The 22941-nt window shown below is 44.7% G+C and overlaps 1 protein-coding gene across 1 annotated transcript; it reads left to right on the top strand.

The window, feature by feature from the left end:
• Window positions 1–404: 404 nt before the first annotated feature.
• LOC106654057 (hybrid signal transduction histidine kinase G-like) lies at window positions 405–21791 on the top strand. The gene is made up of 7 exons (XM_023458837.1): window positions 405–561; window positions 10901–11012; window positions 11232–11622; window positions 11929–12752; window positions 13338–13495; window positions 20810–21056; window positions 21138–21791. The coding sequence occupies exons 2-7, from the start codon at window positions 10901–10903 to the stop codon at window positions 21539–21541; spliced, it is 2136 nt and encodes a 711-aa protein (XP_023314605.1). The 5' UTR covers window positions 405–561; the 3' UTR covers window positions 21542–21791.
• The last annotated feature ends 1150 nt before the right edge of the window (window positions 21792–22941 follow it).

Here is a 22941-nt window from a genome sequence, read left to right as displayed (position 1 = left end):
ATAGTAATGATAGTAGTAGCAGTGATGTGCGTGCGCGTGAGATGAGTCGACGTTGACATCAGTGATTCGAGGTGACCGGTGAGAAAGAGAGAAGAAAGTGTAAGAGACCCCCTGCAGCGTGCGCATATATGCACCGTCGCTGCAAGCGCATCAATGACAATAAACGCGCGCGAGAGTGCATCGTCGGACTACCTATTGTCGCGTGCAGAGGCCCCGCAAGCCGAGTCGACACACACGTGTGCGTGTGTCCATCTCTCTCCCAGCTCGTCGTTCAGCGGAAGCCGCCTATACATATGTGATCGGTATGTAACCGATCGTTCATCCGCGCGGCTATAAGCTCCGAGAGTTTCGAGTCGATAAAGGACTGGACTCGTGTATCTCAAAACTTGTGTGCTGACTTAATTGACCAGTGCGCGCGCGTACAAAAAGTTATTGAATTACTCTCGTTCGCAAGCTCGAAGCGAGACGCGCGAGCTTTTGATCTCGAGTGCGCGTGTATATGGTGACTTCGTCCACGGAGATCGTCAACCCTACGAAGCTGCAGTGACACACGGATCCAAAGTAAGTTTTACGCCCTATGGAGCTTTTTCAGTCGCATCTATATCGATTCGTATTTTTCTTTCGATCGTCGTAACTCATATAGAACCGATCGCGAGTATTCGAACGGTATGTGCATACATTACATTGGCATTCCGTATCCCCGATAATTCTTCTCTACTCTTTTTTTTTTTTTTTTATTATCAATCAACTGGAAACACACTTACTCACGTAATTAATAATTTCCAGTAATGTACACAGATCGCGCAGGATTAACTATTATCGATTCTTTTTTTCCAACGATATATAGATCGATCTCCGAGCAGCGCGTTTTTTATACACGAATTCCGCTTAATTAGTCATACCGATTTGTACTTGAATCGAGATAAAGCGACGACGTGCCGATCGCGGCGCTAGGCAGATATATAATAATATTATAACGATGTAGCACCGATTTGCGCGGGGCGCACACAAAGTTTGTCTCTGCTGCACTCGGAGCTGTCATCGAGTAATTCGACCCTAAATGCCTAAAATGTCATTATGCGTGACATCGAAAAGAGATATTGAAAGTTACTCGGATGACGATAATACCAATTATTACATGAACGGCACCGGAGAGCAGCTTATCGCGATGCTGGCAATTATTATTCCTTCGCCCCGAAGATTTGCGATAACGAAAATTTAAAAGCGACGATATGTACAACAAATGCAGCGTTTCCCAATACGCGTCTATCTTCTATATTACATTCGGTCGATTCCGGTGTGTGCAACGATGAAAAAAAAAGAAGAAGCTACGACGACGAAGAAGCAAACCGTTATCCGAGAGACATTCTCTCTACTCTCTCTCGCGATCGGCATGCGCTTATAATTTTTTTTTCTCTCAAACTAAATCTCTCTCTCGGCTAATGTTATATTATTATACGTATAATTTTTTATTGAAACAAAAATGACGTAAGTCTCGATCGGCATTGCGGGCCTCGCAAAATTCTCTCTCTCTCTTTCTCTCCGACCCAACTGCGCGACGACGACGCATGCGAGCGCGTAACTTTTTTTTATTATTATTAATAATGTTTTGTATCACCGCGTCGCGATACGCGCGAATTCCGTGTAAACAATTACCAGGCGTTTTCGATGTAGGCAATTACATTACATCGATATACAATTAATACATATCGTCGTTTTGTTATTAAATGTATATCATTAGCGATTACGTTGGACTCACACACACACGCGCGGATCAAAAATAAAACGTACATACATAGGAGGAAGCAGCTCTCGGGTGGCTGCGCGCGTGGATCTCTCGCGCTGCGGTATTATATGTGTATACCTACTCTGCGATCGCGTGCACGAGCGCAATTACCGCATCGCTCGCTCGAGCTCTCCGCCGCGGCGAGTCGCGGCTATATATATATACGAGAGAGTATTTACTTTAGTGTGGCATATTTTTGACGCTATACGGAACGTTTAATCATATCATATATGTATTGTTATATTGTATATGTACCTGTGCTCTGTTGCTCGCCGCGTTATAGTAATGGAATATTGTGTATATATGTGTATATAGGCGCCTGTTGTGCATTCTTCGCGAAGCTGACCTTGATTCCTCTTCTTACTTCTTCTTCTTACTTCTTCTTCTTCTTCCTTTTTTTCTCTCTCTCTCTTGCCTGTTATTGTTGTAATATTTCGTTAAAAGCCATTAATCATCGTAGGAGCTGCTCGCGCGCGCGGTTAAATCGAGAGACGATTATATTATTTATACTTAATTAAGCCGCGAGGAAATGTTTCTCGCGCGAGCCCGCCGATTCATCCGTGCGGCGGAGGCAGGCAGGCATAAAACGCTCCGAGGGATTTGCATCATCCGCGAGCGGCAAATTCATATACGTAGCGATACGTAGCGATGTAACGTTGAATTTATATCGCATCCGAGTCGCAAATCGATCCTCGACCATTATCTATCGAATAAATTATTATATGCGCGAAGGTTTCCTCTTTTTCTTTTTCGATCGCCAATTCAACGATCGGTAGAATCGGTATTACATACAGAATGTCATCGCGGCGAACGAACGAAGCTCGAAATAATATTTGACAGTCGCGATCGATTTTTGCCAAAACATCGTTATGTGTCACGCTCCGCGCACATGTGCGTTCGCAGCGCTACACACACACACATTGTATAACGATGGGAAGGTCAATGATTTTCCCAAAAATCATCGGCGTTTGATCGCTGCAGTTGTTATCGCGCGCAATTAGCGAGAGAAAGAAAGAAAGAAAGAAAAGTCGTCCTTGCGCGCCGATGCCAATGTCAAGGCGAAATTTATGTTTCTCGATAACGCGAAATATATATCATTATCTCTCTGCGCTCTCCGACGCAATCAATTTTCAATATTATATATTCGCTTATTTTTTTAACCTCCCTCCGTCGCCCCCCCCCTTTTCTTCTTCCTCTCTCTCTCTCTCTAGCGAGTTAAGCGAGAGCAAAAGAAAAAAAAAGATAAATTAGCGTGCGCGCTTACATTGTATACAATCGGCAGAAAAAAAAAAATAAAAGCAAAACATTGAAGCCACAGGAGCTTTATCTAATCTCGCTTGGCTGATCACAAATATACACATATATTTATACAATTTACATTATGCGCGCCTCTCATGCTCGCTCGCGTGCATACTGATATGATTGATTTCCTCAACACCCAAATAATCGTTAATTGCCAAAAAGTCAAAAGTCGATATCGTATATATGCGTTTTTATTAGTCGTCATCGTCGTCGTCGAGTCGACTCGCGATACGCAAAAAAATCTTCCGCAAAACATTCGGCGTCGCGTAATAATTGCATGCAATATGTAATCGCACATGGAAAGCTGCGCGTGCAAGTTGGTGCGCAAAAATTCGTTAAAACGATCACCAACCCCCCTCGTTATAATAAGGCATTATTCGCTTCTCACGATTTTCGGTTTATGTGGCGCGCGCGCGCGCGGATTAAAGTAAATATCTGCGCGCGCGCGAGTCTCGTATATGGGCGACTCTTATCCGAGCTTATAATCGGCGACGGCCGCGCGAGGCGATCGCGGCTGAATTGTTTCTCCTATTATGTGTGTAGCTGTGATGGTGGTGGGCCCCAGGTGTGACCATGATACACCCGCAGCTTTCTTCTAGCTAGCTAGCTATTGCTCTGTAAAACGAAAATCTATTTTCGCCCTCTTATCTCGCTCTCTCCGCGCGAACGACGGGTTTTTGTCTTGTTTATCTTTTCTCGCGCGTATCCTCGAAATGAGATTTGGCTTTTTTTTTTGAAAAGTTTTTTCCATTACTGCTCTCTCGAGATTCTGATGCAATATCGCGATACTCGATTACATGCATCGGAAAGGATATAACGATTGAAAAGCTTATAAATCGAGCGAGAAAGTCCTTGATTCGTAGAGCAAACACGACTTGCGCCTCTCGCACTTGTCGAAATTTCTATCCGTCATTCTAAATCTCGAACGGTGAACTTGAAAAATACCATGACTTTGTGCATAAAATTTGAATATCTTCGATTAAAAGTTCTTAGTGCTCATTTGGTCAAATTTAGGTTGGCCGATCGAAATCTATACGTGACAGAGAGCGCAGCGGCCGATTATATTATACATCGGAAAGATTTCGATCGACCTTGACTGTGCGCGCGCGCCTCATCGGCAGCTATGACGAATCGATGGCAGGTATATGCACACACACACGAACGCAGAGAAAAACAAATGTCCCGTCGCGAGCGTTCGTTGACTCTTCCACGCCCGCTGCTGCTGCTTCTGCTTTTGCTTCTGCTTCGTGCGGCTTTGAAAAATGAACGGAAACTTTTCTTCGCGTGTGCATCTAACGGCAAATCTGCGTGTCGAAGTTCGAGATCGGAAGGTGTGGAAATGAACGAGAGAGAGAGAGAGAGAAGACATTCTTTGTGCGAGCGCGTAAATATACACGCACGCGGTGTTGTGTATACGAGTGAAAATTTGTCGGATAAACAAGTCAAGAGTAGATTCGTAATCGGCGCGCTAATGTAGTACGCGCAACGCACTCCGAGCTTCTCTCTTCCGACATCGACGTTATAAACATTTTTTATTTTTTCATAAGCACGAAATGAAAAAAAAAAGAAAAATTAAATAAATATACGAGCGAGAGGGAGAGAAAAAAAAACCAGTTATATAACTCTCTCGGAGCATTCGAAATAAGAGCGGTGAAAAGCTGCACGTATGCCTCGCGCGCGCGCGCATTAAAACTGTCGGCAGATTTAATTTACTGTTTATTGTATAACATCGATAAAAATCATGTTTATAAAGGTTAAATAAATTTTTCTTTTTTTTTTTTTTTTTAATGGCTGAGTAAATATTTTAAATATGAATTATTAATGACGATGATTATTGCCAAGAATTACGTGAACGCGCGCGCGCAGACTTGACGTGCACGTCTGTGTATATTCTTACAAATGTGTAAGGATTTTATATTTATATATAACAATCACGAACGTACATATACTTGCACACACACGCACATGTGTGTGTATATACACACGCGTTTATATGGCCATGACTTTGGCCTTGCAGATCGCTTTTATAATACCGTAAGACTGGCGTTGGGAATTTATATATATGCGCCAAAGATAAAACTCATATACGCGCTTACATATTATTATTGTGTACATATATGTACTCATTAGATGAATTATCATGCGCATAATGAACAATTGAAAATACGATTTTCGACGCGTGTCCGTTTCTCCGTGTGTGTGTGTGTTCAAGTATATCTCGACTTACCGATCATCGCGTAATTTTTTTCCCCAAATGGAAAATCTTATCTCCGTCCCGATCATGTTTATTGCCTAATGCAGCCAAAAATGCGAGAGAGAGCCAGAGTTAAGATACGTGTGTGTGTGTGTGTGTGTGTGTGTGTGTGTGTGTGTGTGTGTGTGTGTGTGTGTGCATTGTGTGATTCATGAATTACATTGTTGTGGACCCAAGTTCATCGATACGATCGGCAGCGGATCGTGCGGCAGCTAACAGCAGCAAATTTCGATAGGCGAAAAAATAATAAACGAAAATCGAGCGGAGATAAACATTACGTATTATATGATTCACAAGCGCGCGCAATAACACATATAATCCGCACACACACATGTATATATAGGCACGCTTATATAGCTGCACACGTTATAGAGTAGTAGGCCTGATACGGAATTCCTTAAAGAGATTCTTGTCTTTCTCTCTCTCTCTCTTTTTTTTATTCCCTCTCGTCGTAAAGGAGATCACGCATGAAAAAAGTTGTTAGCACGTGCGCGCGCCGCTCATGGAACACATAGACACAAAGGCATGCAGCCTACGTACACGTACGTATACAGTGCTGCAGCACGCGGCACACTATATATTCGAGGCGAAATTAGAAAGGATTGCCTCCTGGCCTATAATGACGTCAGCCGATTAGAAAACGCGGCGGCGCGCCGTTTTGCGCTCGATGTCTGTCTGTGTGTGCGCACTCTCATAATACGAGCCAGCAAGATAGAGAGAGAACCAACAAAGCGCGCTGCAGCTCTCACCGAGTCCTTGAACCTCCATTTTTCTAATAGGTCGACGAACTATCATTGCTCGCTCATTTCTAATGGCACATATAAGTCGTCGTCGTCGTCGTCGTCGTACGGCTGTCGTTTTTTTTTTTTTATAATGCCCCAGTGTCTGCTTCTGTGTGTCTCTTTCTTCGAGCGAGCGAGCAAAAAAAAAAGGAAAAATAAAAGCGCGTCATTATGTATGTAAGTGGCACAACGCATGCTCCAACTAACGCGTTTATCAGGCCATTTAAAAATCGATCGAGCGCGCGCGCGTATACACCGCAACGTAACATTATAATTAATTAGACGCACACGAAAATTGGCTCGTTTTTACGACTGCTCTTTTTTCTTTCCTACATTATATATTATACCCCAAATATGCATCCAGCGATTCGTGTTGATCACGTGATTTTTCTTTTTTTTTTACGTTTGCGAGTACGCGCATGAATGAAAAAATCGCGTCGCCCGTATTATAACTCCGATTGATAAACTCTTGTACGAGCAGCTCCTAATCTCAATGACCCGACGTCGTTCGGGGATGCGACGACGCGATGTGCACATCGTCGAGAACTTCACTTTTTTCTCTCTCCTTTCTATTATTAATTTGAAGTAATCGTCGCAGTGACGAAATTTAAGTAAATTATTTTTTTTTCCGTGTCATTCGCGACGAGATATATCGCCGCACAAATTTCTCGGCGATTCGGAGCCTATTTATCGACCGGTTCCAAAAGTAACAAATATATCATATCCATAACGCGCTCGAAATCGAAGGCAAGTCGCGGAAAAATAAACGCGAAAACTGTCAAAGCTCGCGAGCGAAGTTTAAATTTAGTCGCTCGTTCGAAATCCGTCACCGATGATATAGAAGATAGGCGCGGATTTCGACACGAACGCGAGTAACGATCGTCGCGTGTATTTACGTAGGCGCGCGGCGATTCGTTGTTTTTCCATAATTTTCATGGGTAATTAAACAATATCGTCGTCGCTCCGCGGAAAAGCTGTCTCGACTGTCAAATAAATTATTCTGGGCGACGGTATATAAACCGCGATCTATGCTGCTGCTGCAGCTGCCGCTAGCTCCAAGAATACGAGACGCCCGCGCGTGGATCGTCCCGGCTCGTACGAGAGAGATATTTCCAGATGTTTACTCTACACACCTCGAGGCGTAGTAGTAGTACACGGATCGTATGCAGTGCAGTGCCACTAGGGTGTCGGTTTCCGCTGCGGATCGAACGCGCGCATAGATTTACGTAATATTCGCAGGCACGTCGCGGATGCCCGATCGTGAGCCAAAAGTTCGCCGAGATTCGCGAGTTATTACGTATATATGCGTATTACGGTGGCGTTTCGTGATTTGGCACTTTCACGCCTCGTTGTACGTAGTTACAGCTTGCGAGCTTGCACATCGCGTACGCGAGATTAACGCGAGTTAAAAATTAAAATAATACAATTTCGTAAGTTAATCGGCGGCGGTGGCGGCGACGCATTATTATCAATCGCTCTTGAGTGTATAATGTTTAACGCGCGTATATAAAACAAACTCGCACACAAATTACTATATCATACGGGCCCAGATAGCGCGAAAGAGAGAGAGAGAGAGAGAGAGAGAGAGAGAGAGAGAGAGAGAGAGAGAAAAGTCCACCATCGCACATAGCGGCAACGCAGAGCGATTATTGCGCTGCTGCTGCTGCACACACGTGTTTGACGAGAAAGTAAAGTCGTCGTCGACGGCCCCCGAGAGTCGTACTCGCCGCGCGTTATATTTTTGCCTTTTATGCGCTCTATATACACACGCGCGCGCGGCACAGCGAAACGCTTCGATGCTTATTACGGTGGGTATATAGCACCTACCCAAGTGTGTATACGCGATGTGTTCCGACTGACTCTCTGCGTGTGCAGCAGCAGCACACGGTGTTTATATCGCGCGAGGCATAAAAGCCCCCCCCAATGACGTCAGTAAAGACAGGTAGATACTTTTTTTTCTTTACTCTCTTTCTGCGTTGCGTTTCTTTTATTTTATTTTTTTCCCCATCGTTTCCTTCTTTCCTCTTTTTTGTTGTTGATGTTGCTGTTGTTGTTGTTGTACGCGAGCAAAAAATATATATAAAAGAAACGTATCGAGAGGCCAGCAAACTTGAACTTTCTAAAGTCAAATTTGTTCTAATTTCCATTGGTATCGCCTACCCAATAGCTGATTGGCGCGTGGCTCGCGAGCCCGCGGACGATATCATATTCAAATTTCGATGTAGATTCAATGATTTACGATTATAATGGTAATACCCAAAATCGAAGTTACAATTTATTTTTTCGAAAACGTAGGTTACCAAAAAGCTCAAAAAAGCTTCGTGGCGTACATAATAGTCACACACTGCGTATGAACATTGAAAATATTCTCACTTTGTATCTATGTCGTTTCTGTACTATACCTACCTCTCTCGTGCCATCGCTTATACACATCGCAACTAAAACGATCGGAGATGGAGCTTTTTTTATGTATATATCTCTCTCTCTCTCTCTCGGGCGCGCGCTAGAAAGAGAAGATGAGCGCGGACGATTCGGCCAGCGTCTATATACAAGCTGGCACACTGCATCTAGTACATAACGTCAAAATGTCAGTACACACACACACACACACACACACCACTAGATCTATAAATGTGTGTATCGTGTACGTACATAACAGCAGCGGCAGCAGCAGCACATGGAGTCGCGCTCGCAAAATGTTTCCATGGGAAAAGTGCAACGGCTGAGTTGGCAGGCGCCTTCACGGGATAATGGGTTTACAAAGCGTAACAAACTCTCGGGCGCGCGCGCGAGTTCTCTCTCTCTCTCTCTCTCTGTAGTATGTGCTATGTAGCGTACTTAATGGCGCGAGAGAGAGAGAGAGAGAGATAGGTCAGAAAGAGAAAGAGAGAGATGGGCAATAAACATACGCCAAGATAAATGGCTCTGCGCGCTAGAGGTCTTCACTGCACCCTCGCTCTATAATATACACACACACACTCACTCGCAAATGTACATAAAACGTTTATACGTGTGTTTGTGTGTGTTATTCTAAGGGCGAAAGTGTTCAAGTCCGAGCTTTATATTATACGTATTGTGCAATGGACGAGAGAGAGAGAAAGAGAGTATATATATAATATTTATACATCGTTGGCGGATTGATTTTGCGCCTAGCCATAAACGCCAGAACAGAAAACACGAATTACCCATACGCGCGTGTGTGTATAATATTTACTCACAGTCCCCGCGGTATATATACATAATACTGTAATATGTGTGAGATGTCGGACTATTACTGTCTTTATCTACTTGCATCGTACTCGTAGTGTTTCTTTTTTTTTTTTTTTCATGCACGTGTGTACGAGTATGACCGCTCGAAACTTGTCCGTTTGTTTTCCCTCTCTCTGATTCTATACCTTTGAGCAATGATCTCGCTTTGCCTTTTTGTAGTACTACTTTACCTTTGCAATATGCGCGGCGGCGGCGGCGGCGGCTACACGACGTCTAGACGCCCTTCTCGTCTGGTACGCTGCGCCATGTGCATTCAGCGATGATTTCTCGGAAAAACATTTCGTTTTCTCTCTCTCTCTCTCGATCGCGCGGGGCCCCGTACACACACACGTAGAAGAAGTTTGAATAATTCAATATTATATATTGCGGATAGATTTATTGTACGAAACATTTTTATTATTATCATGCAGCCTCGCAGTGTGTACACGCCACGCGAGTCTATTACATGCATCTCGAGTCCCGTATCTATCTCTTACTCTTTCTCTTTCTTTTCGCCGATACTACTACGGCTGTGTGTTGTGTACTCGCGATTGTGTCTATATGTGTGTTATATAGAGCTCCGAGATATAGGTGTATACACACACACACGCATGACACTTTATTTGATGATCTCAAAATCCTCGTAAACTGACAATAACGATGTATTATATCTCTTTCTCTCTCTCTCTCGCGCGTATAATTCCACGTGTACAGCCGCCTTTATATTTTTTATATATCTATACACAGAGATACACAACGAAAGAGTAGAGAAGAAGGAAAAAAATCCCTAAGCACCCCCCGAGACAGGACTAGGGATATTTATCACGGGGCCTGTATATATACAAGTCGGGGGGGCTTCCCGCTCGGAACTTCCGATATATATAGACGCAACGACTGCGCAGCAAAAATCACTAATCCGTTAAGCCATAGCTCGCATGTAGTCTCTGCAGCTGCTGCAAGTATATACATAATAATGTACGGGGCAGATCTTATCCGTCCGGCCGTGTGTTGTACTACTACACGCGTCGATGAGAAATAAAGAGGTTATTCGCAAAAATACTCCCGGGTAACTAACTCGTCTTCTTTATTAATGGATATCAGGTACTGGAGGAGCAGAGAGATCCTCCCGTGTAATATTTTTTGTCCCGACTGCACACTTTGTCGAATATATGTGAATAAACGCGAGGATTCTCTACGTGTGTATGTATCATCGTAATTATCTTAATTCTGCCTTGTTGTTTCGCTCGAGCGGATTAACTTTTTTTGTTGCCAAGAGTATAATGCGTTATGTTTTTCGTGTAACGTAGACGCGCTACCGTGTGTGCAGCTCCCACGAGCTCGTTTCGCACTTTCTCTCGCGCGCACTACCGCAGGCGTTGATGATATTATATATGCTTTATCCGTTACGACGAGTGTTACACTTATTTTTTTGTCGCCCTTTACATCGTCATCGTTGCAATTTTATATTAAAATTATGTATACAATTCGATGTAAACAATTGGGATATCGTTTTTTGTTTTTGCACAGATGCCGCAAACGGTACCGCAAGTGGCAGCGGCGAGCTTCTCGCCGGCCTTCGACTACAGCGCCTTCCAGTTCGATCTGTCCCTGCTGTCGGACGATTACTCCAACAGCAGCAGTCCCGCGATGTCGTTTCAACAGCAGCAGCAACAGCCACAGCAACCGCATCAACAGATTCATCATCATCTACATCATCATCATCATCATCATCAACTGCCGATGTGTCAGCCACAGCAGCAGCAGCAGCAACAAATACCACAGCAACAGCAGCACAATCGATCTCAACAATTGTGCATGAGCCATTTACACGTACCACCCGGCGGTGGAGGAGAAGGAGGAGGAGGAGGAGGAGGTGGGTTAAAACCTCCACCGCTGACGATGCACATCAAGCAGGAGGCTCGCTCGCCGAGGCCGGGCTCGCCGCCGATCTATCACCCGAGCAGCGGCACACCCTACAATTGTTTAAGCGCCGGTGGTGGCGAGCAGCTGTCGCCCGGCTACTCTCACAACGCCTCGCCGGCCTACCCGACGAGTCCCTATTACGTGCCCCAGAGTCCGCAGAGTGCCCAGCTGTATCCGACGAGTCCGGAGCCGGCGAGCACCACCACGACCAACAGCAATGGTACAATTTTATCCGCGTCGTTGCAAACGCAGACGTCTTGCCCAGCCAAGCAGCCCATCAAGAGGGAGAAGAGCTTCGATTTGCTCAGCATACTGCACGAGTCCAGGTGATTACTTTTCTTTCGATCTATTTTTTTATTTTGAATGAATTCGGTAGAAAACTGGATTTTTACGACAACTGCAAATTGATACGGACACAAAGGTTGATCGATGATTACTGATCTCAAAAAACGAACAATGAGAGATATACAAATCGCTTGTCAAGCGATATTATTAACATACGCGTTATTCGACCGGTTCGACGCAAAGCGCTAAAAATAGAATTGAAATTCCACGCCTATAATTTTTTTCCCATACACATATGCGAAAAATTAAAAGTCAAAATTCCCTCTTCTTTTTCGTTCGCACGGCAGACTGCTGGCCGAGAGTCTGGGCTACAAGGAGGAGTCGACGGACTGCACGGTCCCCTGCACGCCGCCCCGCACCGAGGAGGACATCTACAACAGCCTCGACGCCGATTTCTTCCCGAACAAAAAGTCCGCCACTACCTCCGCCGACGCTGCTACGGCGACAGCGGCGGCCGACGCGAATCCGCTGCTCAAGGAGATTCTCTTCAAAGACAGCAACAACGCGTCGACGAACGCCTGCCTGTCGCCCACGATAAGCTCGTCCTGCTGCGTGTCCTCGTCCGCGTCGTCGCCCTGTTCCTCGTCCGCCTCGATCGCCTCGTCGCCGGCGCCCCTGCAAGTGCTCGATTACGAAAAGTCGTCGCTCCGAGATCTGTTGTTTTGTAACAATAACAACAACAACGTCAACAACAATAATAATAATAATCACAACAACAACAACAACAACAACAACAACAACAACAACAACAATAGCAATAAAAATAACAACAGCAATCGCAACGTCAAGGAGGAGGAGGCGACGAAGCAGCAGACCAAGGACGATCATCAATTGCTGCGCGAAGTACTGAGGGACATGAGCTTTCAACGCAAGTACAACCTCCGGCCGGTCGATTTACCCGGTACCACGATCACGAGTAACAACAACAACAGCGGCAACGGATACGCGGACGAAGAGATGCCGCAGCAGCAGCAGCAGCAGAACGTCGTCGAGTCGAACGAGTGCGTCGGCGACCTGGCCCGGGAACAGATCGAGCCCGTGCTCAGCCTGGCGATACAGCAGCTCCAGAAGGATTTCGACAATACGTGCGTGGCCCTTGGAATACATCCCGGTGAGTTGAGTAATAATCGATACATAAGATTTATAAAGCCGCGACCTAAAACTTGAACTTGCCGCGTTTGCTTTGTACGCGACATTGTAATACATAATCCGCGCGAAACGGAGAGATAGGCGAAGTGAACAAAAAAAAAAAAAAAACTAACCCGCAGCTATTGTCGGTCGGCTGTGCGATGTGTATAATAAGCACAATCTCACTCCCGCGAGCGCCTAACAACGTTTTCTTCTCTCGCGCATATAGCTAGCTAACACACAGTAGAGTCGTAGAACTCGAAATATATATAAATCGTAATATCTGCCTATCGTTGCGAGTCATCTCGCTCCGAAGTGATAGACTTCGTGACTGTGTTATATATACCTCCTGCCCGTGCACTGTATGACTGTTTAGAAACAAGAGCACGGGGCGTATCGACGTTTAAAAAAAATAAACGATTCTTACTATATATAGCTGCATTTTTTTTCTCTTCCTTCTTTTGCGATCGCTCGCCGAAACTCGCAAGGTCGCGTTGATGAAAAAAAAACAGAGATACAGCAAAGTAATAATTCATTTCTTTTTTTTTTGCATGATTTTTAATAACAGAGCCACGACACTGGAGCGCGGCGGACGTCGTGGCGTGGGTGCACTGGGCCAAGAAGCAGCTGCAGCTGCCGACGATGCCGCTCGAGAGCTTCAACGGTATCGACGGCGCCACTCTGGCCTCCTTCAGCGAGGAGGACTTTTGTCAGAGAGCTCCGCAGGTAAGCGCGCGCCTGATGATGTTTATAATGATATACGAGTATTACGCGACGAAGATCGAGGCATTGCCACGTGAAAAAAAATTAAAAAAAAAAAAAATTGAACGGAGCGAAATAATCCATTAGTCTTGAGCGAACGGTGTAACGGTACACACGTGCCGCGCGGAAAATGTATATAAACAATGGCTGACGCGAACACGACAATCAATGAAATGATTTGTCGGGGCGGTGTTATAGAGAGAAGCCCATAGTGTAATAACGCGGAGTACATGATTTTCCGTATAGAGTGCAGCTATAGGGATCGAGGTCTCTTGTGACACGACTACCGTATACAGGCGCTTATATTTGCCGATAATTAAAACTCTCGCTCGTGTACTTTTGCAGCTTTACTGCTATATAGTATATACTTTGTATATATTGTATATAAACGCGATTCGCATGAGAATCGACCGCAAACATTATGAAAACACAACGCGATCCGCAGTACTGCGGCGCGGAATGAGCTATTAGGTCTATGTGGCTTATTACTCTCTCTCCGTACACAGCCTCTCAGCTGTCCATCTGTGCACTTCGGAAACATCTTGTATCGACCTTATATATCCCCGGCTTATTTGTGTGTGTGTGCGAGCCTGTGTACACACTATATCGCATAAAGCATATCACAAGTGTGCGAAAGTCATATCGTATATACATGTGTATATGCAGAAACTGCACAGTCGAGGTGGGCTCCATATAATAAGCCCCCTCGCGCGCGCGCGCGCGTGCGATTTTCCTTAAGTGGCGGGTATGCGTATACGTATACATATAAGGCCGTATACGGGGGGATAAATAATCGCGATCCATAGCGAGGGCGCCCCATTAAATCGAAATTACGCTCCGTTTTACTCTCTCTCTCTCTCGCGACGTACTGTGTCGCGTTCCGATCCGCGAGTTCGCCGCAGCGATACATATATAGCATGTGTGTGTGTTTACATCTCTTTGGCTTTTATTATTGGTGACGATCTCGTCTGCCGATCGTAATATACAACAATAACGTGTATTTTTATGTATACGTCGAAAATTGGAGCGTCGAAGGCTGCTGCCGCTGCTCCTCCTCTTCCCTGGATAATTCGAGCTTTTCGGAAAGAAAGAGAGATTATACGAGTTGTTGTTGTTTTTTTTTGCTCGGGCGATGATCTCGCGCGCGCGGTAATTTGTATGGGAAAATGTCTCAATCGATCGATAATCGGTGTATATCTGTTCTTTCGGACGTTTCCACGAAGGCGAAGTTATACCGCGGTACAGCGCGCTAATTTGTAAAGCGAAAATTTGTAAACGCGGGCTTTTAAACCCGTGCAAAGTGCGCCAGGCGCACTTTCTCCATTAAAATATTTCCGTCGTCGTCGCCGCCCAAGTCAGCTGTTGCCGTTGCTGCTGGTATAGTCTCGCTCGGAGTCGTAAAAAAAATATCGCATTATAATAAACTCGTACACGTATCGAGGGTGTCGAATTCAATCAAGTCGGCATACATACGCGGCGGCGGTAGATTTATAATATAGGCGCGCGGGTGCTAAACGTTGTATATACGATATAATACAATATTATTATATTGTTTAATCGAGGCGCGTACTCGATAACCTTCGCTTTTGTTATCGCGGCTACCATATACACACTTACTGCATATACGGCAGCGAAAAGCCATGTTCGTATACGCGAGGCACGCCATGAGAAGAATGAAAATAAAAAAATAAAAAAAGAGTTGTAAAAAAAAAAAAGGAAACAACACAACTGACGAACGATCAATATACAGCTATATACGAGAGAGAGAGAGTAACAGAGTAAAAGAGTAAGAGAATGAATTGCAACATAGGTACAGACACACACACACACACACAGATACATAATAGAGCGAGGGCGAGAATGTCTCGGCCGTTCACAAAGTAAATAAATCTCGCGTTCGAATAACAATGGAGGCAAAAGAGCTGCTGCGGCGAATTGTGTGTGTGTGTCTGCTCCTATATATGTACTGGGCGCGAAGAAACGATAGTCTCTCGTCTATATAATATTCATGCGCGCTAGGCATGACGCGCGCGAGCGACGTATAACTATTATACATGTATAATATAGGACTAGCAGTGCAGCGCGTACTCTGCGCAGTGTCGGCGTTGAATTCACCCGCGCGCGAGAGAGACACGAGCCACCTCCGCTATACGGCTACGGCACTTTGGCTACTTATATTATAACTCCGAGTGCTGCTATTACATCCATTCCTTGCATATAACAACGAGAATTCGTTTATATACGCACACACACACAGGCATCAAGAGAGAGAGATATATCGTTAATAAATCGCGCAAGCATGGCTCGCGTTGTGTATAGCTGCCATGCTACTACTATACGGCAGTCTCGTGTATACGTATAGTTAATTGTTTCTCGCGTGCGCGCCGCGTCGAGACTTTTTTGCGCGCCCCGTTGAGAGACAGAGATTACGTCGATCAAGCGTGTGCTCGAGCTAAAGAAAGAGAGAGAGAAGTGATTAACCGATTTTTGGGGCCGCAGCAGCGGCCGATTGTTGTAAACGAGAGAGCCATATCGCGTGGCACACATATATAGTATACTTATGAGCGCGTATATTGGTACTACCACGTATTAAATACGATCGTTATAATGCGCTCGCGCGAGGGATATATTTTTTACCAAGGATTATACGAGCCTAAATGCGAGCGACTTGTGTGTGTGTGGCATTGATAAAGCTGTCGCGCATTATTACATGTATAGAGGGATAGCTGCACTTAGAAAGCATTATTGTTTCGCGTCGCGTTTGCTTTATGCCGTTGTAAACGAGCGCGCGGGCCTTTTGTGTCGCGGTGTGTTGCCCAAACGTTGTGTGCACCCATAATGTGCGCATGTGTGTGCCTTTTTGTTGCCCTCCTGATCGATTCGTCGTTATACATTTACAAGTTCGTAAAAGATCGAGCGACTCTTAAACGATCGCACTCAATTTATATAATGTCGAATTTTTACCACCCTGGTAGAAATTTGCAACGTTGATAACGGATTAATAACTTAAAAATGCACTCTGCAGTACATTTCTATTGAATAATTGGTTTGTCTTCGACGACCAATCTCATAGCTTATTTTGAATGATCCGAAAATGACAATCGAATTGCTTCAAAACATTTGGACCAGGTTTAAAGGGCTTGAAACTGTTGCTGCTAGGTGGCGAGTAGCTTCATCTATAAATCTGCAAGTGGCAAAGTCAAAATAATTGTATATAAGTCCCATCGAAAAATTTCTCGAAAAACTGGTCCAATTTTCAGTTAATATATTAAAACTATCGAAAAATGTAGATCTTTCTTCTTCGACATGCCAATTGACTGTTTCTCGCAAGCTTTTCAACTTTGCCAAGTTGATTTGACCATAATGTTCGATATAGCCATCACCGTGGAAACTAACGTCTGATTCCTTGTCGGACATGTCGTAACGCGCACCCGGACAGTTTACAATTCATTCTAATGTTCGAAATGAATGTATACAAAGGCATCACGCGCGATCCTCAGTTTCATCATTTACCTCGCGCACAAAAAACTATGTACACGCGTGTGGCGAGCTACAAAATCCCAATTCGGCGAAAGATCGAACATATCTGGTCACCAAAAAAAAAAAAAAACGAAAAGAAAAAAAGGTCGAGCACCGCGAAACCGCTAGCGAACGATGATACGCCGTCGCGCCACTGCCATAGTTTATTACATGCATACCGAAGGAATTGCGCACCCGCGTAAAGCTCTCTGCTACGCGCGCCGATTCTTTCCGCGCTGAGCTGGCTATAATATTCGCGCGCTGAGTGTGCCTCGGTCGGTTGCGGTGAAAGTGAATTTCCGGGAAATCAGATCGAGCCGCTATGACGTCTTTCCTTGGGTCGCGCATACATATACCGTATACGTATATGCGCGCGATGTTTATATACCGATCCTCGCGCGTCGATCGACGCACGCCGCGGAATGCATACGAGCTCGGGGCCCGAGCCTGGCCATTTTCGCTTTTTCTCTTTCTTCGCGGTTATAGTATACGTGTATGCATATTTGGGTTATACCCAAAAACTCGCGCTCTCGATGTGCATAATTAGTACCCGCACTTACATAATAATGCTGGCCCATATTTATTACTACACGCGTACAGCTACGCGTCTTTTTTCGTGGGTACGTGAACTACTTATGTATGAGCGATCGAGATGCGCAATCGTTTTTACGTTACGACGCGATTAGAGAGAGATGCTGCTGCTGCCGTAGATCGTGTATGTTATACGAGCGGACTGCATCCACAAACACGGGAGTTTCGCAACATTTCGAGCAGCGCAAGTACTTTAACAGTAAATAATAGTTCATAAGAGATATTAAACACGCAATATATATACTATATACGTGCCTTGAAATCGCATACTTCCAAGTAGGTCGCTGAACTTGTATATTATATATAGTGCACACACACACACACACACACACACACACACACACACACACACACACACACACATAAAATAGAGTGAGAGAGAGAGAGAGAAGGCAATTATTTTAGCAAGGAATGATGAAATGCGCTGGGGTAATAAATTCGCTTCACTGATCCTTTTCAGACAATATGAGCGACGTACACACTTACACGCACGTTGATCAATGGCGTCGAAAGAACCGATCGCGAACGTTAATTTTCAATAATTTATCATAACACAAAAGTGCTCACAATCGACTGTACTGTATTTATACATTATATACACATTCTCGCGCGGCGTCGGACGACGAGCTGGAAAAATTTCGTTACACGCGCGTCGGACAGCGTGGGTATATGCAACATCCCCGCGCGATTCGAATGAAAGAAGAAGAAGAAGAAGAAAAAGATGCGCGTCTATACGCAAGAAAAGTGCGTCTACTCATCCATCGGTGCGGGTCTATGTGTATAAACAGCTCGAGCTGAGCCAATCTAACTCGCGTTGACGGCTTATAATACGCATAGTAGTAGGTAACGGTCCATCGCGCGCGTACCGATCGGTATACGTGCATATGACGACTGCTGCCGATATGTGTGTCACACCGATACACACTCGTACATACGCACACACACGGGCAGATATGAATGAAATTCGCAGCCAGTTCGACCAGTCGGACACACTGCATATTTTTATATACACACACATACACAATTCGACATCCGAGCTCGCTTATGCGCGTCGTACATAGAGTGTTATGTGTGCGCCTACTATATAATTGCCATCGATGATCGAAACCCGCGCGTATATACCGATCTAATTATTCCGCGGCAGAAATCGGCTGCTCGGTTTTTTGTGTGTTTTACGTTTGCGCGAGCTATCCCCTCGTGGCAGCGTTGGCTTATAAACACGGAAAAGGAGAGAGAGAGAGAGAAAAAATCGGCATCGTTTCGTGATTTAAGGAGGTCACAGACGTGTATAAATCCGTCGATTTACCGGCGTCCGTGCGCCACTGTGCATTATTATATCGAGCCTCGACTCTTTCCCTGTCTCGTGAAAAAAGCCCTAAATGTTCCTCTGCTCGTGTGTTCACGTGTGTGTGTGGGTGTCAGTCAATCCGAACAATATATACGTACACGCATATAAAACGATGCATATCGTCGTTGCCGCCGACGTCGTATTTATAAACACGTACACAAACACTTTGGAGGTCTGTTTTTTTCTCTTTCGCTCTGCGATATAGGTGCTGTTTCTCTGCTTCTGCGCGTTCGAGTAATATATATATAATGCATCGCGTTGTGTGCGATCTCGGACGTGGAAAGCAGCAGCAGCAACAGAATCAGGAAGTGGGTCAGCAACACGCGTAAATGCAGACGACGACGACGACGTGTCTTGGGCTGCTTTCTCCGCGCGGCGCGGAGCGTGGCGGGTAATATAGCAGGCCGATCGCAATACGTATCCAGAAATTCTAGAACTCGCGCGAATCGAGTCTCTTTCATCAACTGCGCGAGTTATATACTTTTTTTTCTTTTAACTTTGTTTTCTGCCCTTCGAGACGTCTCGATTTCCGTATACACGCGTCTCTATGCATGGACTCGTGCATTCGTTTTTTACATGACTATGACTCGAAAATACGAACCCCTCGCCGCTTTTCGATTTTACCGATTTTCGAGTTTGAATCCGAGTGAAAGAGAGAGAGAAAAATTGCAATTACTATTAATTTATAATCTCCAGATCTTACGCAAGTGACAGGTACAAATGGAATCGTAATTCGCGCCTAAAAAAAATCACTGCTGAGCTACCCCGAAGCGCATTGAATTACCTGGCAAGTTTGTGTGTGTATGTGTGTACCTTATACATAGGCGCACGTACATAACGTACGTGTGTGTATTTGTGCATTTAGTAATACCGTTACATAACAAGGAAAACTAAATAATCAGTCAATCGATCTCTCTCTCTCCCGCACATAGACACACACACACTTACGGTAAGTTCAATTGAACTTATAAATGTCGAGAGGTTTATCAGCCGATGCAATCTTAATTCTACAATGACTGTTTTGACACTGTATTATATATAAAACCGTCGAGAGAGTCGAGAGAGCAGCAGCGCAGCACACGACGCGACGCTGCGCGCGCGCGCGAAAGGGGGTAAATTTAGCCGAGTGACAACACACATATAATGAATATACAAAACAACTGTGGCTGCTGCTGCGCTTTATAAGCGCGAAATTCACTTCCGCGAACGATTACGAGAATTGATTAATCAGTTCGCGTTCGCAGCTTTGAGCATGTGTGTGGCAGCAGCAGTTCTTATTACCGGAGGAAAAATATAATAGATTTATTTGTATTTTTTTTTTCTCTTCGGCGCATATTTATCTTTGAATTTCCACCTTGACGATGTATTATGCTACTACCCGCGCTTAGCTATAGGCCGTCGTTACAATAATAATCGAGAAATTGTAATCGCTCGCGGCTGTTGTTTCATCGCTTTGGTTTTTGCGCGTGCGTCATCGTGGTGCGCGTCGATGATGATCGCGGTCGAGCCTTTTAACGCGACGTTTGCGACGATCGCGCTCGAGAGAGATTCGATATGTACGCACTTTCGTTGCCTAATGAATTTTCGATATTTTTCTTACGCGCGAGCAAAAAATTAGTCACACGCAGCGTAACGAAGGGGGGTTTTTTAAACGAACGAGTCGTGATTCACTCGCCGAGCTGCGCACGCTTCTCCGAAGTCCTGTATTATTAAAACGAGACCACAGATATGCCATAAAAAATACGAGAAAGTCGCGCACGAGAACGAAATACATGCGCACAAAACTTACGAATCGATTTTTTTTTTGTTTCGCGTTGCAGTGCGGCAGTATGCTACACGCCCAACTGGAGATCTGGAAGGCGGCGGTGGAGGAGACGCCCCGCAACTCCGGGGCGCTGGTCACGTCCTGGCCGGCGACGAATCCCGGCCAGGGATTGATGCAGCAGCAGCAGTCGCCGCCAACGTCGTCGTCGTCGTCGTCGGACCCGACGAGAAATTCGCCCAATTCGGTCGGCAGTAGCAGCAGTGCGCCGAGTAGCGTCAAGGACGTGGCCAATCTGACGGATGGTGAGGGATTTTTTCGATATCTTACATCGAATAATGTATATCATTTTAACGATGTAACGTTTTGCGATCGTCGATTCACAGACGAGGACGAGGATCAGCCGATAGCCACGAGTTGTACCAACAACAACAACAACAACAACAATAGCACATCGTCGGGTAGTCCGAGCACAGGTAGCGGCGGCGGTGGCAACAAAATCCGCAGCAGCGGCTCGCACATCCACCTGTGGCAGTTCCTCAAGGAGCTGCTGCTGAATCCCGAGCTCCACGGCACCTGCATCCGATGGATCGATCGCAGCAAGGGCGTCTTCAAGATCGAGGACTCGGTGCGCGTGGCGCGGCTCTGGGGCCGGCGCAAGAATCGCCCGGCGATGAACTACGACAAGCTGAGCCGGAGCATAAGGCAGTACTACAAGAAAGGAATCATGAAGAAGACCGAGCGCAGCCAGAGGCTAGTCTACCAGTTTTGCCATCCCTATATTTTGTAAATATGATGATATGTATATTTTAAATACGCTACTTTTACGCCTGTGAATGCGCGCGTTTGTGTGTCCTTAATTGCGGATAAAACTTTCGGAGTCGATCTCCTTCGAATCGTTATAAAAAAAAAAAAAACTAGAAAACGACTCCGAGAGGTGCCGATCTTTTTCGCTCGATATCGCAGCTTCACTGTCCCTCAAAGCTCCGATCCGAGAAGGAGAAAATTCAAGTTGAAAATAAAAAAGTATAGACGCTCCAAAGAGAGGTGAGAAAATCGCGCGATCGCGAGGCTAGATCTGACGCGAGATCGAAATCGTCCCCGCATCGTAGTACGTGGGGGTTCGTTCGTTCGTTCGTTCGTTCGTTCGTTCGTTGATGGAAAAATGTCCGTCTCGCGCGCGTTTGCAGAGAGGCCGATAAGAGCCGAGAGATTTTTAAAGCGAGCTTATTTTCGTTTTCTTGACGCTTGACACTTTTTTGCAGCCGACTTTCGGTTTACGTATACTATACTACCTCGAGACTTTTGTGGGAACTCGTGGAAGGAATTTACAATTGAAAAACTGCAGCAGCTGGTTCTGTTAAAGATTTTCATTTTTTAATCGAATAGTACTGTGATTATAAATTAATCGATACGAAATTCATCTCTCACCTCTACTGCTGCAAAAAAATAATCATTTTGAATGATCGTAGCGCGAACGAACGACGTTCGTGTTAAATGAAGAAGGGATCGGGGCGACGTTTGGTCCCAAGCTTAAACCCTGTATAAATGTTCCGTAAACTATAAATAATACATTAAATATGAGCTTAGTAAAAAAATGTTCGATATTCCTCTACACTTGTTAAATTTGACGAAACAAATGTTGTATAAAGAACTAATTTATATTACCTATATTTTAGATTCGTCGAGAGTACTTGATAAAAAACTCTCTCCGGTAAACGATCATTGCGCCTACTATGTATCACTATACACAATGTTTTTTGTAATACAAATTTTAACTTGTAATACGTCGTAAGCGATATAGCGATTGCTACATTATTTTTTTTTTGTAATATTTTACGTAAAGACCTCTCGATGGTACTAATATTGCTCGCTTGTAAATAGTCCGATCTTTTACGCTTCGTAAGTTTTTTTTTTATGATAATGAATCTCCAGCCTAGTTTAATATTAATTAGTTCACTAAGCCAACACATGCATCTTGCGCTGAATGTATTTTTTCAACCTATATTGTGATTAGATATTACGAATAATTTTTAAGCTACACGATCGAGTAACCAGGGCTTCCAACATTCCAACCTTTATATCATACGAATAAAATACCTCATAAAGATCTAAAGATTTCGCGCTAGATAGATGTAATTTAAATGTTAATGGTTTCCTCAATGTGATGAACGAGTGTATAGAAAATTT

This window comes from Trichogramma pretiosum, unplaced genomic scaffold, assembly GCF_000599845.2.
Source record: "Trichogramma pretiosum strain Unisexual culture from Peru unplaced genomic scaffold, Tpre_2.0 scaffold25, whole genome shotgun sequence".
NCBI lineage: Eukaryota > Metazoa > Arthropoda > Insecta > Hymenoptera > Trichogrammatidae > Trichogramma > Trichogramma pretiosum.
This window is presented reverse-complemented; position numbering and strand designations above follow the sequence as displayed.